The following is a 15625-nucleotide window of genomic DNA, read 5'->3' on the forward strand; positions in this document are numbered from 1 at the left end:
CTTGATGCTATCTAGAAGAGGACGGTCCAATTAATTGATGATCCATCTCTCACAGACTCACTGTAGTTTCTTTCTCACAGACATTTTGTTTTGTATCTCTTCTATAGGTATTCTTGTGGTGCTATTCTGGCTGCCACCATTCATCCATTTTTGCCTGTTAGCATATGAGCAACTGTTGATCGATATCTGTTCACTCCATTTTCGGTTATGCTGAACCAACATTTTTGTTTTCCTCTTTCATTCCATCTACTTCTATATTTTGCTTTTATGCAGTTCTTTCCCCACTCCATTGTCCTTAAAGACTAAACCTTGGTATATTCAAAAACATATCAACAGTTACTATCTTTCTTTGTAACCACTTGCCCATATGTAACACTGTAATGCTATGTTTTGCAGCCTGTTGCTTTGGATTGATATAAAAAATTCATTTGCACTAAAATCATGTAATCTGTAATTCAAAGATTTAGCATGCTGTGCTAAGGCTTTGAATTACACTTAGCATGATATGACAAAATTCTGGAAATTTCACACTAAAATCTAAATGAAATGAGTGCAAGTTCATTTAGATCATTACATAGTTTTTTGTTTAAAATGAGTCACTTTGCACCAAGTTCTTGTATTAGTTTTTTTCCAAAGGAAATAATTTATAAAGATATCAATAATATGGTTATGATTCAGTGAAATGAGATGAGGTATTCAGGTCTAATAGATCTTGCAGTCACTTCTGTAAATCGGTGATTTTATAGAATAAAATTTGGTATCAAATTTGTACTTGCACTAATGAAGTCTTCATTTTTACTTCATTTAAAATTGAAGACAAGTAAACAAGACACAAAAAAAGGTAGATAATTGCAAAATATATCATTGACAATAAACAGTGGATACTTTGCTGTAAATTTTTTATGTGGTTTAAGTTTGAAATTGAAGAAGAGTTTTATGATAAGCCTATCTTTTAAAAGCTATTTGTGCAGTTTTACAGAAAAAACAAACTCAGTAGTAGAGAAAGAAATGTACAAAATGTATATAGTAATTAATACAATTGTGTGGTTTTTAGTGACGGAAGTTGTAGGACACCTCCTGAAGTGCAAAAATGTTATCCTGTGAAAAGAAATAAAAAGATGAAACAACTCCTAAGGTATGTAATCTGTAAATTTTGAACATTGAAGTTAAAAAGTGTATTTGATATTTGTATATAGTTATATCAGTCTTTGATGTTTCTACTTATGTTAATGTTTACAGTAGTTATAAACAGATTATCAACAAGACCAAAATACCTTTTCCGAAAGGGAGAAATACATCTTTCTCCATGTCCAAATGATAGTTATGTTATTTGTGAAAAACTTTCAGATCTATCTCTAATCCAGAGAATTTTAATAATAAGCTGATGTACCTTTTACTATTTGTATATGGGATATATATGACTTCTGCATTAATTCAACCTTGGTATCTCTTCTGGGTGTGGCTTCCACTGGTGAGACTTCAATAAAGATCAAAACCAGTGTGGGAAGTGACCTGACCCTTTCCATAATGCATAGGTGTGTGCTTTGCATTATGGGATACTAGAGCAAGTGATGTGAAGTCATCAGCCTCTATATATAAGTAAAAGAGTTTTGAAGATACTTCATGCACAAACTTTGCTTACACTTGAATAAAGGATTGAACAAAAATGTAACTTCTTGGCAAGTTTGATTTAGTTTGCAACCAAGCGAATTTCAAGGTTGTTGTCATTCTTTTGCTGACTCTTCCATTCAGTCTGTATTAAGGTGAGTTGAATTGCAATGAATTAAACTTGATTGATCACTACCTCTAGTGAAGATTAATCAATAAATTAGGGAGAAACCAATAATATTGCAATCAACTATTTCAGCATAACTTTTGAGTGAAAGCCATTTTTTTAGCGGAATCTTAGTCGGGACAAAATAAAACAAAATATTTTATTTACCCAAGGTTATTAATCTATTTTATCTAAATATTGTTATAGGTGATGTTTGAAAAAATTAAATGTTATGATGACAAAACAAAGTAGTAAAGTTTTTAATTTCACTCTACATTACACGTAATTATATAGAAATATGCTTTCCTTTAACCTGGGTTTAAAATGTACTTCAGGACAAGCTCATCACAACTCAGTTTATGTTTTCTTTTATTTACTGTTCATAACGAAAAGTGAAGTTATATAAATTACCTATAAACACTAATTTAATAAGAAAGAAAAATAAGGAAATTCATGAAAACAAGAAATTAGGTAGCTCTGAAAGTGGAGCGAGGCTCACTTTTCATGATGCACTGAATCACATGAACTAGTCTTTGACTTGGTGCATTTTAACTGTATTTTTAAATAACAGTATTAAAAAGCATTTTTGTTATGCAAAATGTACAAGTACTTGATTACATCTAAGTTAATTCATGTTAATAGCTGTGAAAATAAACTTAGGACAGTACTGTATTACATTTGCCCACTTTCTTAAAGGTTAAAGATGTTGGATGAATAAGATGAACTAAAGGATTTAATTTGATTGTCATAATTTTTGTGTTTATAATTACTAGTTATTTTGTTAATGAAATTACATTGTGAGAAAAGCACTTTTTTTTTTTTAATAATAGATTGTCTATTACATATGTAGTGTGTACTGTATATACATGTAAGGTTAATATTAAATTAAGCAAATGTATTGATTTATAAAATTTATTTATTGGAAATAATAATTGTAATTTAATTTAAATGTATTCATCATTATCAAATTCCTGATATGTACCCTCAAGGGGTGTACAGGAAATGAAGTACTACATGAAAAACTTGCATCATTCTAATTTCCTATCTACAAGTTTCTACTGTTAAATTGTGAATGAAAATATTTTGTGTGTTTTAATACTTCATTCACATTTAACATAATCCACCATGTTATAAGCAAGACTTGTAAATATTATTTGTTGTTAGTCTCTTGCTCGTAATATATTATTCATATAAATGCTTTGAGTTTTGTTTGTTATTAAATAATTATATTTAATCTTAGAATATGTAATAATAATGAAAAGACTCTATATAAATATGTCATTCATTTTATTTAGTTTATTCTGTAAAATTTATTATAAGAAACTGTAAATATGTAAATTTAAATGTATATTATATGAATTGTAATATATCCTTTTTTTTGTGTTTCTGTATGTAAGAGTGATTTCATGTAATTCTTCTGATTGAATTTGATTGGCTGCTGAAGGAGAAACGGAGTTTGTTTTAGTCAGTGCGTGTTTAGAACATGAACAGTTGTGATATGGAGTGAAGCCAGTAGGTGTAAGCTGAACTGGCTAGAACTGGATTTTGGTGGGAAGAATGAACGTATTTTAATTGGAAAACGAAAGTAAAGAGGGGAGAAGCATTCAAGACAGCACAGAGTGAAGTAACGGGTGGCAATAAGGGGATTTGGGAAATGCCGTAAGTAGATTAAGAAAGGACCAGCAAATTAATAGGCAATTCGGAATATTTCTATGGAATTCTAAAATTATGGCTAATTCCAATTGTTTTGAGGAAGAATAGTGCAAAGCTGAATTTAATGTATAGAAGAAAATAAGGAATAAGTAGATTACCTGAAACGAGTGCATCAAGACTTGTGAAGCTCTATGTTTAATATTTCAGTTATATAGTGAAGATTCCTTTTGAATAGTGTTACTTCAAAGTGATGGTTAACTTCAGTTTTAAGCGTGCCTATAGTGAATCCGATGTGCAAAGGATGTAACCTGGTAAGACCAGTCCATTTTTTTTATATTTCAGCATGAAGAAATAAGAGTTAGCTCTGCCTGATATATTAAAAAAAAAAAAAAAAAAAAAAAAAAAAATCAGCTAACGCTTTTTATTCCTGTATACGGGAGTAGGCGTGGGCCATTTAGCCCTATCTAACTTTTGGAGACTGAGTGGGCAGTTCAATCTCCACTGGTACCCAATCAGAGATAGATGGCCCAAGGCTATCACTAATTAAGCGGTATGCAGTGAAGAGAGGCGGCTCTGCAGGTGCCACCATCTCGTGGTCCCTAACACAATATATTTAATGTCTGAAATAATGTGGGTTCTATGGTCGATTTTCTTGAGTTTACAGGATGAAAAACCTGAGTTTCCAGGAGGGAAAACCCTCTTACCCATGCCGGAGATCGACTAACTTGGGAACCGGTTGAAAAAAGGCTTAGAAAAATTTCCTCTAGTCGCCGACTAGACTCGAAACCAAGTCTTCCATCATGTGGCCAAACGCCGTGGTGTGCAAATGCCACATCCACTGAGCTACACAGGCTCTGTCTGATATATCTTAACATTAACTATGGCATTCTACTAAAATTAGCCGAAGTATGGAGCATTAAAGTGTTTCCCCCTTGAAGTGATAACTGCCTCATAATTGAATTAAGTGTTTGTTGACTAAGAGAGAATTAGAGAGTTCTACTATAAGAGTATTTACTGTAAGATTCTGTAACATTGAACTGTGTGAACCATTTTAATTATTTGGAAGAATGTAGAATTGACAGCTGGATGCCTGATGCCTAATGTTTTATGTTTGTTATGAATACCTGAACTAAGTTGATTTGCATTATCTTGTTTTCAAAGCTATACTTAATGTACATGTTTATATAACCCTGCATTAAATGTTTTGTTTTATTAATTCTAATTTGGTGTTTGCCTGATTCTTGCGGAAGCCTTAAATGATAATATTAACCTCGGCCTGTATAATTGAAAAAGTTAATTGATGATTGATTCCTCTATATTATATAGACTAGTCTGAATATAGTGTGGCACAGGATAATATAAATTTCTCTATATTCAGATCAGTATCATTCAGCATCTAACAAATAAAAACAGATAATTTAAATAAGAATAACATTCCAACAAGATGGCTGATTCAAAGCCAGGATGTTACGATCCAACAAAATTTCCTATCTACAGGTTTCTACCAAATCAATCTGTTATCTGTCAAGACCCCAATATTATCTAATATTTCTGCCTTCTAAGGCACTTTTTACTGTATCAATCCACATCAATCCAGAAGCAAGTAAAAAACGTAAAGACCCAGAAGACGACCAATATCTTGGTCTTCTTCTGGGTCTTTTTCCTGTCAATCGAGCAAAGAACACTTGTTTTGCTAATCTTTCCTCTCTCATTCTGTTTAACATGTTCATTGCCAATCACGCGATATCGCGGGATGCGAGTTCTCACCAAATGGCCGATCACGCGTTACCACGTGGATGTTGCTAACTAATTAAAAAAATTAAATGTTGCTAACTAATTAAAAAAAAAATCTCACCAAATGGCCGGTCAATGCGATAATGCCAACGCATTATCGCGTTGACGTCGCTAACTAAATTAAAAAATAAAAAAAAATTTGGCCACCACACGAAATTCCAATTTTCAGCTTGGCAATGAACGATATCGCGGGATGCGAGTTCTCACCAAACGGCCGATCACGCGTTACCGCGTGGACGTTGCTAACTAATTAAAAAAATTAAAAAAATTTGCCCACCACACGAAATTCCAATTTTCAGCTTTTCAATGAAAGTGTTAAGTGACCATACCGGATGAGATTAACTCTGCTAATGCATTCCTGGATGCTGACAGTCTCAAGTTCTTTCTTAATATCCTCATTTTTAATATGATACTGCCATTGATTCCATCTGTTCCTTGTCCCCTAATCTTTCTCAGGACTCTCATATCTGTGGTCTCTAATCTTTAGTCAAATGTTTTATTTTGAACCCAGCTCTCAGATCCATAAGTTAAAATTGGTTTGAACACTGTCTTGTATACAGCTAATTTAGTGTTTTGACTAATTTCTCTCTTATTCCATATAAATGTATTCAGTTGACTTCCTACCATACTAGCTTTGTTGATTCTGTTGTCTATTTCCATATTTAATTTACCGTCTTCACTAAAAATTGTGCCTAGGTAGCTGAAATGTTTTACTTAAATAAAGAGCCAATAGGCTTCATTTCGGCGATGTAACATTATTTAAATTAAGGGGATATTAAATCCCACATTGTTAAATCCCATGTTAAACTGAATAAGAAACTCAAAGATCGGAATCAGAGAGTTTCATGCCGAATATAGTAAACTATAAAAATATCAGTGGATACTAGCGTAAGCCAAAGCACATAGTACAAACTAGGGCAACTCATAGCAAAGGTGGGTAAAGCTCTGATCCCTATTCTTAGTATTTCCCATAATTTAAATAATGTATAACATCCACTATAATGTATAACATCACACATCTCTTAGGAGATGTGTGATGTTATACATTATAGTGGAAGGTCACTACCCAGACCGGTTTCGACCTTTATTGAGATCTCATCAGTCAGTAGGTAGACCAAATTAATACTGAGGGTATAGCAAAAAGAACTTATATACTCTGCTGTATGAGTTGTCAAACAGGTGCACCCATTAAATTACTTAAATAAAGAACCAATAGGCTTCATTTCGGCGATGTAACATTATTTAAATTAAGGGGATATTTTTCCACATTCTGATCTTTGAGTTTCTTATTTGGTTTTGAAACAATGTGGCATTTAATATCCCCTGAATTTAAAGGTATGTGAGAGAGGGATCATTACTGGATTGTCCCCCCTCCCCTTTCTGGATAGAATCTAGCCTTACAGAGGATTTTGGTGCACCACAAAAAAAATATGGGAGCAATATTCCATGACCGGGCAGAATATTGCTCACATAAGGTGTGAAGTAGTGTCTTATATGGAAAAATATGGGAAAGATCAGAGGTGCAGGTCAGTCCAAGAAGAGAAATCTGATTGTGTTTGGAAATCCCAGTATTATTGAAGGTAACAGGGAAAGATGTGAGCTCTTTCTTGCAAGAGATCATGCAGGACTGAGTTTTGGTGGCATTGAAATTTACAAGGTTGTCCCTGTTCCACTGGGATATAGCTAGGAGATCTGAGTTCAGGTCACTGGTCGTGGCAGATTTTGAGGATCCGCTTATTGTGATCGCAGATAATATTATCAATCGGCGATGTAACATTATTTTTGTAACTATGTAATGTTATCAAAATCAATCGGTCCCAAAACACTCCATTTAAAATGAATTAAAAATAATCTGTCTATTGTAATCAAAGTTCTGGTTCTTGTTATCAAAATCCTTGAATGTTTAGCCTTTTGCATCTCAGAATTCTAAGAAATAAGAGTTAATCAGGAGAAAATTTGACAAAGAACATTTGTCGAAATCTGACTTTTTATTAATCTTCCTTTAATCTCATTCTTCCATAAATCTTGTATCTTCCAGGCAAATGCTGATTTTTCTAGTTGATTTTCATGCTCTCTTTCAGTAAGTGAATTTGAATTTAAGTAATCATTAAAATCTCCCTTAGTATTATGGCAGAAGCAAGTAAAAAACGTAAAGATTTATCTTTTTAAGAAAAGCAAAGAATTTTGGAGTGCTATGATAAGTTGCCCAACATGAGTCAGTGTAGTGCGACTGTACATTTTTAAATTTCACAATCACTCTTACGTAACATCTTAAAAAACAGATCAAACATTGATCTCATGTACTAATGAGAACATGGATCGGAAGAGAGCTCGATCTGGTAAGGATAATCAAGTTGAATCAGCATTAAAAATTTTGTTTAGTAATGTTTGTGAAAAGAATGCTTTGATAATGGGCCTTTGATGAGTCAAAAAGCAGAACTTGAAAAACAAGGGACAAAGAAAATTTCACCGCAACTAATGGATGGTTTAACAGGTGGAAAAAGTGAGAGAATATTGTGTACAAGCGTATTCATGGTGAAGAGAAAGTGCTGATTTTTATCAGCTGATGCATGGATTAAGACCAAGCGGCTAAAAATTACTGCTGAATATTCTCTGACGAAACATGACTATTTTCGTGCAATGCCTGAGCATACTTATTTGTTTAAAAATGAAAATAGTAAAGGATTTAAATCTTCAAAAGAGCAAGTGACTTGTGCTAATATGAAAGGTGAGAATTGAGAGCTCCTAGTGATTGAAAAAAGTAAAAATCCTCAGTGTTTTAAAGGTGTCAAAGTTTGCCTGTTGACTACTATTCTAGTGCAAATGCTTGGATGACTAATACCATTTTGAACAATTGGTTAAGTGGGATCTTAAATTAAAGTAAAGAAAAGGTCAATAGATTCACTAGTGAAGTTGTCTTGTTAGTAGACAACTATCACTGCACACACACACAAACAATTTATTGTTGAAGAACATCAAAGTAATTTTCTTGCCTTCGAACACTACATTATTAATTCAATCATGTGACCAAGGCATCACATGATAAAAAGCTTTTAAAGCTTATTGTAGCAGGGAAGTTCGTGCAAGAATTTTAGCTGAACTTTATTATATAAGACCAATCTGATGCAAGTGCAACCGGAAAAAAAGATTTCCCTTCTTGATGTATTGCATCTGCTGGCAATGTCATGGAAGCAAGTTGCAGAAAAAGCTATTGAAAACTGCTTTCAAAAAGGTGTATTTTTTAAAACAAACTCTGAAACTTTTTCTTCCGAAGAATTTGAATATCTTACAAATAAGTTTTGATAAAACCCCAGACGGTATGTCAAAAGAAGAATTTGAAAATTGGTTGGATATTGATAACAACATTTAAGTCGTGGCTACAGTGACAGTGTCGGAAATATGTCAAGCTACTTTCGATGAGAACTTTGAACTAAACTAATAGAAGTGAACCTAATGCAAGTATGGAGGAACAAATTTTAGAAGCTCCTCCAACCAATGCCCAGATGCAAGAAGCTCTATGAATACTTCGTTGCAGTTTGCAAATAGAGCGACAAACTTCAAAAGGCATTATGAGTATGAGCAATTTATTCATGAACTACTATATTCAAAGACATGACTGACAACACTAGATAAGTTTTAAAATAAATTTTATATTAAATTGTATTAATTTTATTTTGTTACTTATTAAAAAGTTGTTCATAACAATAAATTGAAATAAACAATGCAATTTTTTTATATCCTTTGCTTAATGTTAGCTGCTGGTTATTGTTATCGAAAAGCGACTGTCCCAAAGTGATCACAATAAGCACCGTCTACTGTACTTTCATATTGAGATTTCTGTAGTTGTAATTATTCATGTTGAAATTTCTGGAATAAACTACATACACAAGGAATAAAATAACTAAATTAAGTATTTACAGCCTGATGTTTCACTTGCTCAAGCTAGCATTATTAAAATATACACACTCAATGGAGACTAGAATTACAATGGCTTTCAGAACGAGGACAGCCACTTGCAAGAAAGGCAACAGTGGCTTTCTCTTCAGTAATGTTTTGTGGTTATTGCTGACAGGCAGATAGGACAGTGTGACAAAACAAATCACGTTAGCCACTTCTAGGAACATTTTCTGTGATTTAAACTGGGATCTGTGTAGTATCTTCGCTTTTTTTCTACCTGATGAAATGGTCTTCATCTGAGGCAGTTGGGCTAGTACATTTTTCGGGTGTCCGTACAATTTTTTTTTTTGTTGTTGTCGTTGTGACCATTCTGTTCAAAAGTGTAAGTAGAGCCTATTGTTCCAGATGCATTACCTATCCTGAGGACAAAATTCTCTCTGTCCTGGAGACCAAAGTTTTGAATAGCCCAAAATCTTTGGGCAGAATGGTGATGTAAAGTGGCATGTAGGCATCTACCTGTATGTATGTATCTATGGACTTTCAATAGACTAGACACATGAGGGGGGGCCCATCTGGTTGCCTTGTAACTAAGGTTATAAGGCAATCAGATTAATTTATTAAATTAATTTAATAAATTAAGTTTATTTAAAAAAAGTTATTAAATGGAGTTATTGCATTCCTGTGTCTGTGTAGTTTTATTCCTCCATGTATCACTCTGCGCTACTTCTCAGTCATTCCTCTATCCCTCCCACAAACCTATTTTACATACTTTTGAATTTATATAATAGCCTTTCATATGGAATCAAGTTAATTTTCTAAGTATTATGCTTAGATTCAATAGTGAAGAATGTATGGTCAGGGTAGTGGCTGCAACTGGTTATTGAGTAGCTTGTATATTAGGCATGATTGTGGATTCCTTAATGTAGGGATCATTTTATCAGTAATCAGGGGCAGCTCGTGCATAGGAACTGCAGCACCCCCCTCCCATTTTTCTCGATATATAAATATATTTATTAATTTATTTATATTTGTTTGTAATAATGTTATGCATTATGGGAAGGGTCGCTACCCCAGCTTGGTTTTAACCTTAGTATCACCTCTGGGTCTGGCTCCCACTGAAGAGACCTGAATAAAGGTTGAAACTGGTCTGGATAGTGACCCTTTCCATAATGCATAGTATTATACATGTCAGCAAGGAGATGTGCTTTGTATTATGGAATACTAAGGCAAGTGATGTGAAGTCATACCACCTTTACCACGAGTTGCCCCAATCCTGAAAATACTTCATGCACAAACTTTGTTTGCTTACGCTTGGATAAAGGATTAAACCAAGTACAGGAATACCTTGTATAGTGCGATTAATTGGTTTCAAGAAGCGTTCGCACTATGCAAAACCACGTTGTTCGAGGTCTATTTATAAAGGTTTTCAATTTAATTTATTACAAAAATTTAGGGTAATAAAAATGTTTAAAAATGAAAAAAAAATTGTTATTTTTATTAACTAAATAACAAATAAAATCCTTTTAAACTGATATAAAAGTTGTAGAAAACAAAACAAATAATATTGCTTTTTTAGCATAATTTACTTTTAACTAAAGTAGTCTTTTAGTGTTCGTAGAACTATCCTTGTCTTCTTTGTCTCTTCAAGTACTAGATCTCTGTAGCATTTGATGGCATTTTTGAGGCTTTGTCTCACTTTGATGCTTCTTTCCAAATTCGGGTTGGCATTTATGAGAAAGTCGGGAGCTTCGTCGATTTTTCTCACAAAAGTTAAAAGGTCAGCAAAGGAAAATTCTTCAACCATGACATTAGTGGGGTCATCTTCGTCTTCTGCTTCATAGGCTTGTTGTTGTTCCAACTCCAAAAGGGTTTCATCATCCAGATCATTTGAATGAGAATCAATACATTCGTTCACATTGTTAAACAATCTTAACTTGTAAAACCAAGATCTTTGCCCATCTGCACAATTTCTTTTGAGATTTCCTCTCTCTGTGTTGCAAAGGCAACAAAGTCCTTTGAACAATGCGGCAAGATATGCCATATTGCTCTCATGTTGCTTCGAGTCACCTCTTGCCAAGATTCATATATATTTTGAATGCCATCTTTAATGTTAAATTTCTTCCAGAATTCACTCAAAGCCCAAAAATCTTCTTCTGCTGCAGCTTTAATAGCTTGAGCAAAAGTTTGTCTTAAATAGTAAACCTTGAAAGTGGAGATAACGCCTTGATCCATTGGCTGCAGAATTGATGTTGTGTTTGGAGGGAAAAAATGAATCTTGACATTTTAATCTAAGTCAGTCAATAGAGTTGGATGGCCTGGCGCATTGTCTAATAAAAGCAAAATTTTGAAATCAATATCGTTCTTTTTACAATAGCTTTTAACTTAATGGCAAAAAAAAGTTTTAAACCACTCAAATTGAACGAGTCACCCACGCTTTTTTATTTGAACACCAATGAACAGGTAAAGTGTTCTTTGTAAAGCCCTTAAGAGCTCCTGGGTTTTCCACTCTGTACACTAACAGTGGCTTCAATTTTAAATCACCTGATGCATTACCTCCTAGTAAAAGTGTCAGTCGGTCTTTTGACACTTTATACTCAGCTTGTGTTTTTTTCCTTCTCTGCTAGAAATATACACGATGGTCTTTTCCAGAACAAGCCAGTCTTGTCAACATTAAAAATTTGATCATCTGTGTAGCCTTCCTTCTCAATGAGCTCCTTCAATTAATTGGAAAATAATTCTGCAGTTTTAGTGTCAGCACTTGCGCTTTCACCTTGGATTCTTACATTATGGTGTACCATACATTTTTTGAAATTGTAGAACCACCCACGACTTGCTATAAAAGTTTCACTAGTTGTTCCTCCTTTATTTTCGATTTCATTTTCTTTTATTTGTCATATAGACTTGTTGCTTTTGCCTGGATTATCATTTGACTCAAAGGAATCTTTTTCTGATTACAATCTTCAATCCAGATCATTAGAAGGCGTTCCATATTTTCCATTGTAGAAGATCGATTTCTCGTGATCACTTTTGACATATAAGAAGTGGTGCTCATTCCATGTTGTTTAATCTTTTCTTTGCTCTGAATAATTGTTCGTACAGATGACTCATTCATCGAATTCTCACTTGCTATTTTAGCAAATGAAATGACATTTTATAATTTCAAGTTTCTTCTCTAATGTCAACCACTTGCATTTTTTTGTTACTCCAAAAGTGTCTTCTTTGTTTTGTCTCTTTTTACTCATACTTAAATAATAAAAAAATATTAAATACTAATATTAACGTAAATAATAAAATGCCGTGGGAAAGGATGTGTCTACGTGAGAGCCATTCGATTAACTACTGCATAAACGTGGCTCTTGATTATCATTTGTGGCGCCCAGGAGTCGCGTTCAGTGTTGACCATGTTAGTGTAATAATGATAAGTGTAATAATAAAAACCGTATTAGACCAAAACTCACGTTGTTCAAAACACCGATATACAAAGTATTCCTGTATATAATTTCTTGGTATCTTTAATTTATTGCAGTTTAATTTGAATGAAATTTATCACACATTTTTTGTGTAATATAAATTATTAGTATGCTGGCAATAAATTTATGTCCACATTTGGCTGTAGTCATGAAAATTTATTCATGTACAGATATAAATGTAGTTTGTCCTTAGCATTTAGACACCAGTGTATTTAAGAGATAACAAAAAGTAGTGTTTATAGGAGAAACTTCTAGAAATTAGGAGTGGAGTTCCTCTCCATCCCCAGGGTACTATTTTCAGACCGTTCTTATTCAACATATTTATCAATGATTTAGGTTTATACATTAATAGTAGTGTTTCTCTCTTTGCTGATATAAAATTAGGTAGGGTAGTAATTGATCCAGATGATCCCAAGTCTCTTCATTCTGAAGATCATTCTGATCTCAAAAGACCAGGAGAGTGGGTAGGAAAGTGAGGATTAAAATTCAGTTTGGAGAAATATAATCATAATTTGACTTCACAATAAAGAAGGATCATCTTCAAATTCCTGATATTCCTAATCCCTTAGTTAAGGAGGGTACAATATATATTACGATAATACTATATAAAATATCCACATCATTAATAACTTCCTATCAACATTCCTCTAAATTAATCAGCCCTCTGTCAGGACTCCAATATTATCAGATTTTATATTTTGGTCTGGGGTGTTTAAGGGTCAAAGCTGATTAACTGAGAGGAGACCTCCACATAGCCTTTAAAGGAATGCGGAGAACTGACCAGGGCCTCTGACCTAATGTCCAATCCTCACCTTCTCATGGTGCACCCTGTTGGGTATCTGCCTGGATACTGAACAAACGAGGATGGGCTAGCAATATGGGATTTAGCCGACCAAATTGTATTCTAATTGGTTAAACCAAAATAAAAAATGATGGTACAACATGACAAAATTCCATGCCGGCTGGGGCGTCGCCCGGTTAAACAAGGCCCCCGTTGTTTTCGCCAGGAAACTAGGGCGAATAGCGAAAAGTCAGCTACTGGAACAAATCTGAAAACCCACCCCAACTCAACATCACCAGAGTTAAAGATCGGTACTATCAACATAAGAAGCCTGAATGGCAAAGAAATGGAGCTAGCGGAGGAATTAGATAAGTACCAGATCGACATAATAGGGGTGACTGAAACAAAAAAGATAAAAACTGGTGAGATCTTTCTGAGCAATAAATACAAAATGTTATATTCAGGCAATGAAAATCAAGGAAAAGAAGGAGCAGCCATAGTATTCAACACAAAATACGAGGCTAATCTTCTTGAATGGCAGGCAGTCTCCAGTAGAGTGATGTGAGCAAATATGAGAATGGGAAACTGTACAATCAGACTTATTTGTGCCTGTGGTCCCACAGAAGCTTCTACTAAGGTAGAAGTAGAGGAATTTTTTGATACTTTAGAGAAATTAACTCGCACAATAAAAAAGGAAAAGTTGGTCATTGTTGGGGGAACTAAATAGCAGAGTAGGAAATGATTGTCAGACAAACAAAAATATTTTAGGAAAATTTGGAGAAAATTGCAAAGCTAATAATAATGACAAATACCTGTTGAATTTCTGCTCAGGACATGGACTGGTTATTACTAACACCATGTTCCAACATAAAAATGTGCACAAATTCACATGGAGAGAAGAGGCAAGAAATAAGAAAAGTCTCATTCACTATGTTATTGTTGATAGTGATGTTTTCTCCCTGGTGCAGGATACCAGAGTGCACAGAGGATTTGAAATTGGAAGGGATCACTATTTAGTCTTGAGTAGGATAAAATTGAATTTCATATTGAAAAGAATGACATGTAAGAAAGTTTTAAAGCGAATAAAAGTTGAGCAGCTCTCAGATGTGAACTGTAGACTAAAATACACAAAGATTATTGAAGAAAAAATGAAAGAGTTTGAGAACAGGAACCAAACTTTAGAGACTCAGTGACAAGCCTTGAAGAAAATCTTAATTGATTCAGCCAGAGAGGCATGTGGTGAAGTTGTCTGCAAGGATAGAAAAATGAGAACTCCATGGTGGACACAGGAAGTTAAAGAGGCATTGAAGGAAAAGAAGAAAGCTTATCAAAAGTTCCTGGCAAATAAGTCAGCTTGTGCTCTTAGAGAATACAGAGACAAATGTAAGAAAGCTAAACAGTGTGTAAAACTAGCTAAACAAAAGCCATGGGAGGACTTTGGCAAGAACATAGAAAATAAATATCAAGAAGGTGGCAAAATATTTTGGAGGTTGTTGAAGAAGCTTAGAAATGGAGGAAAGAGTACTGTAAAAGGAGTTAAAGATGATAAAGGTGACATGAAAATGGGAGAAAAAGATATCCTTGAAGTATGGAGTAATTACTTTGAAAAATTGCTAAATGAAAAAAGCAGTGATAGCACAGTGGTAAAAGAGACTCAACAGGTATACATTCAGGAATACATATCCATACTTGAAGTAGAAAAAGCCATCACAAAGGCTTGAAATGTGGAAAGGCAGCCGGAATAGATGATATTCGACCAGAAATGCTGAAGTATGGTAGTATAAAAGTCTTACAAAAAGTCTGCACTGCATAGTTCAGAATGCCTGGACAGAGGGACAAATTCCAGTTGATTGGAGTAGAGCTCTCATAATGCCCATATATAAAAAGGGAAATAAAATTGAATGCGAGAATTACAGAGGTATTTCCCTACTGAGTGTTCCTGGCAAGATCTATGCAAGTATACTTGAGAAACAGTTGAGAAGAATTGTGGAAGAAAAGCTTGGTGAAGAACAAGCTGGATTCAGGCCAAATAGAGGCTATCAGGATCAGATCTTCACTTTTCGACAAATAGTCGAGAAAGCATGGGAATATAACAAAGATCTGTATTTAAGTTTTGTCAATCTGGAAAAAGCATATGACAAGGTGCCAAGAGAGAAGCTATTCAATACGCTGCAGTTATATGGTATCAGTGGTATCAGATTATATCAAGCAATACTTAGTCTGTATTTGAGTTGTAAATCAGCAGTTAGAATTGAA

General features: G+C 34.0%; 1 protein-coding gene across 4 annotated transcripts in view; it reads left to right on the forward strand.

Annotated features, from left to right (window-relative positions):
• The window catches only part of LOC150110020 (uncharacterized), a 176279-nt gene that overhangs the window by 40095 nt on the left and 120559 nt on the right, over positions 1-15625 (forward strand). For all 4 annotated transcript variants that reach the window (XM_090390734.1, XM_090390725.1, XM_090390716.1 and 1 more), the window contains one exon: positions 1055-1135. In XM_090390734.1, the coding sequence (XP_090246860.1) occupies positions 1055-1135 (81 nt within the window). The remainder of the gene's footprint in view (positions 1-1054; positions 1136-15625) is intronic.

The sequence above is a fragment of the Typopeltis vanoorti genome, chromosome 1 (genome assembly GCF_054136105.1).
Source record: "Typopeltis vanoorti isolate ZY-2024b chromosome 1, IOZ_Tvanoo_1.0, whole genome shotgun sequence".
Classification (NCBI taxonomy): Eukaryota; Metazoa; Arthropoda; class Arachnida; order Uropygi; family Thelyphonidae; genus Typopeltis; species Typopeltis vanoorti.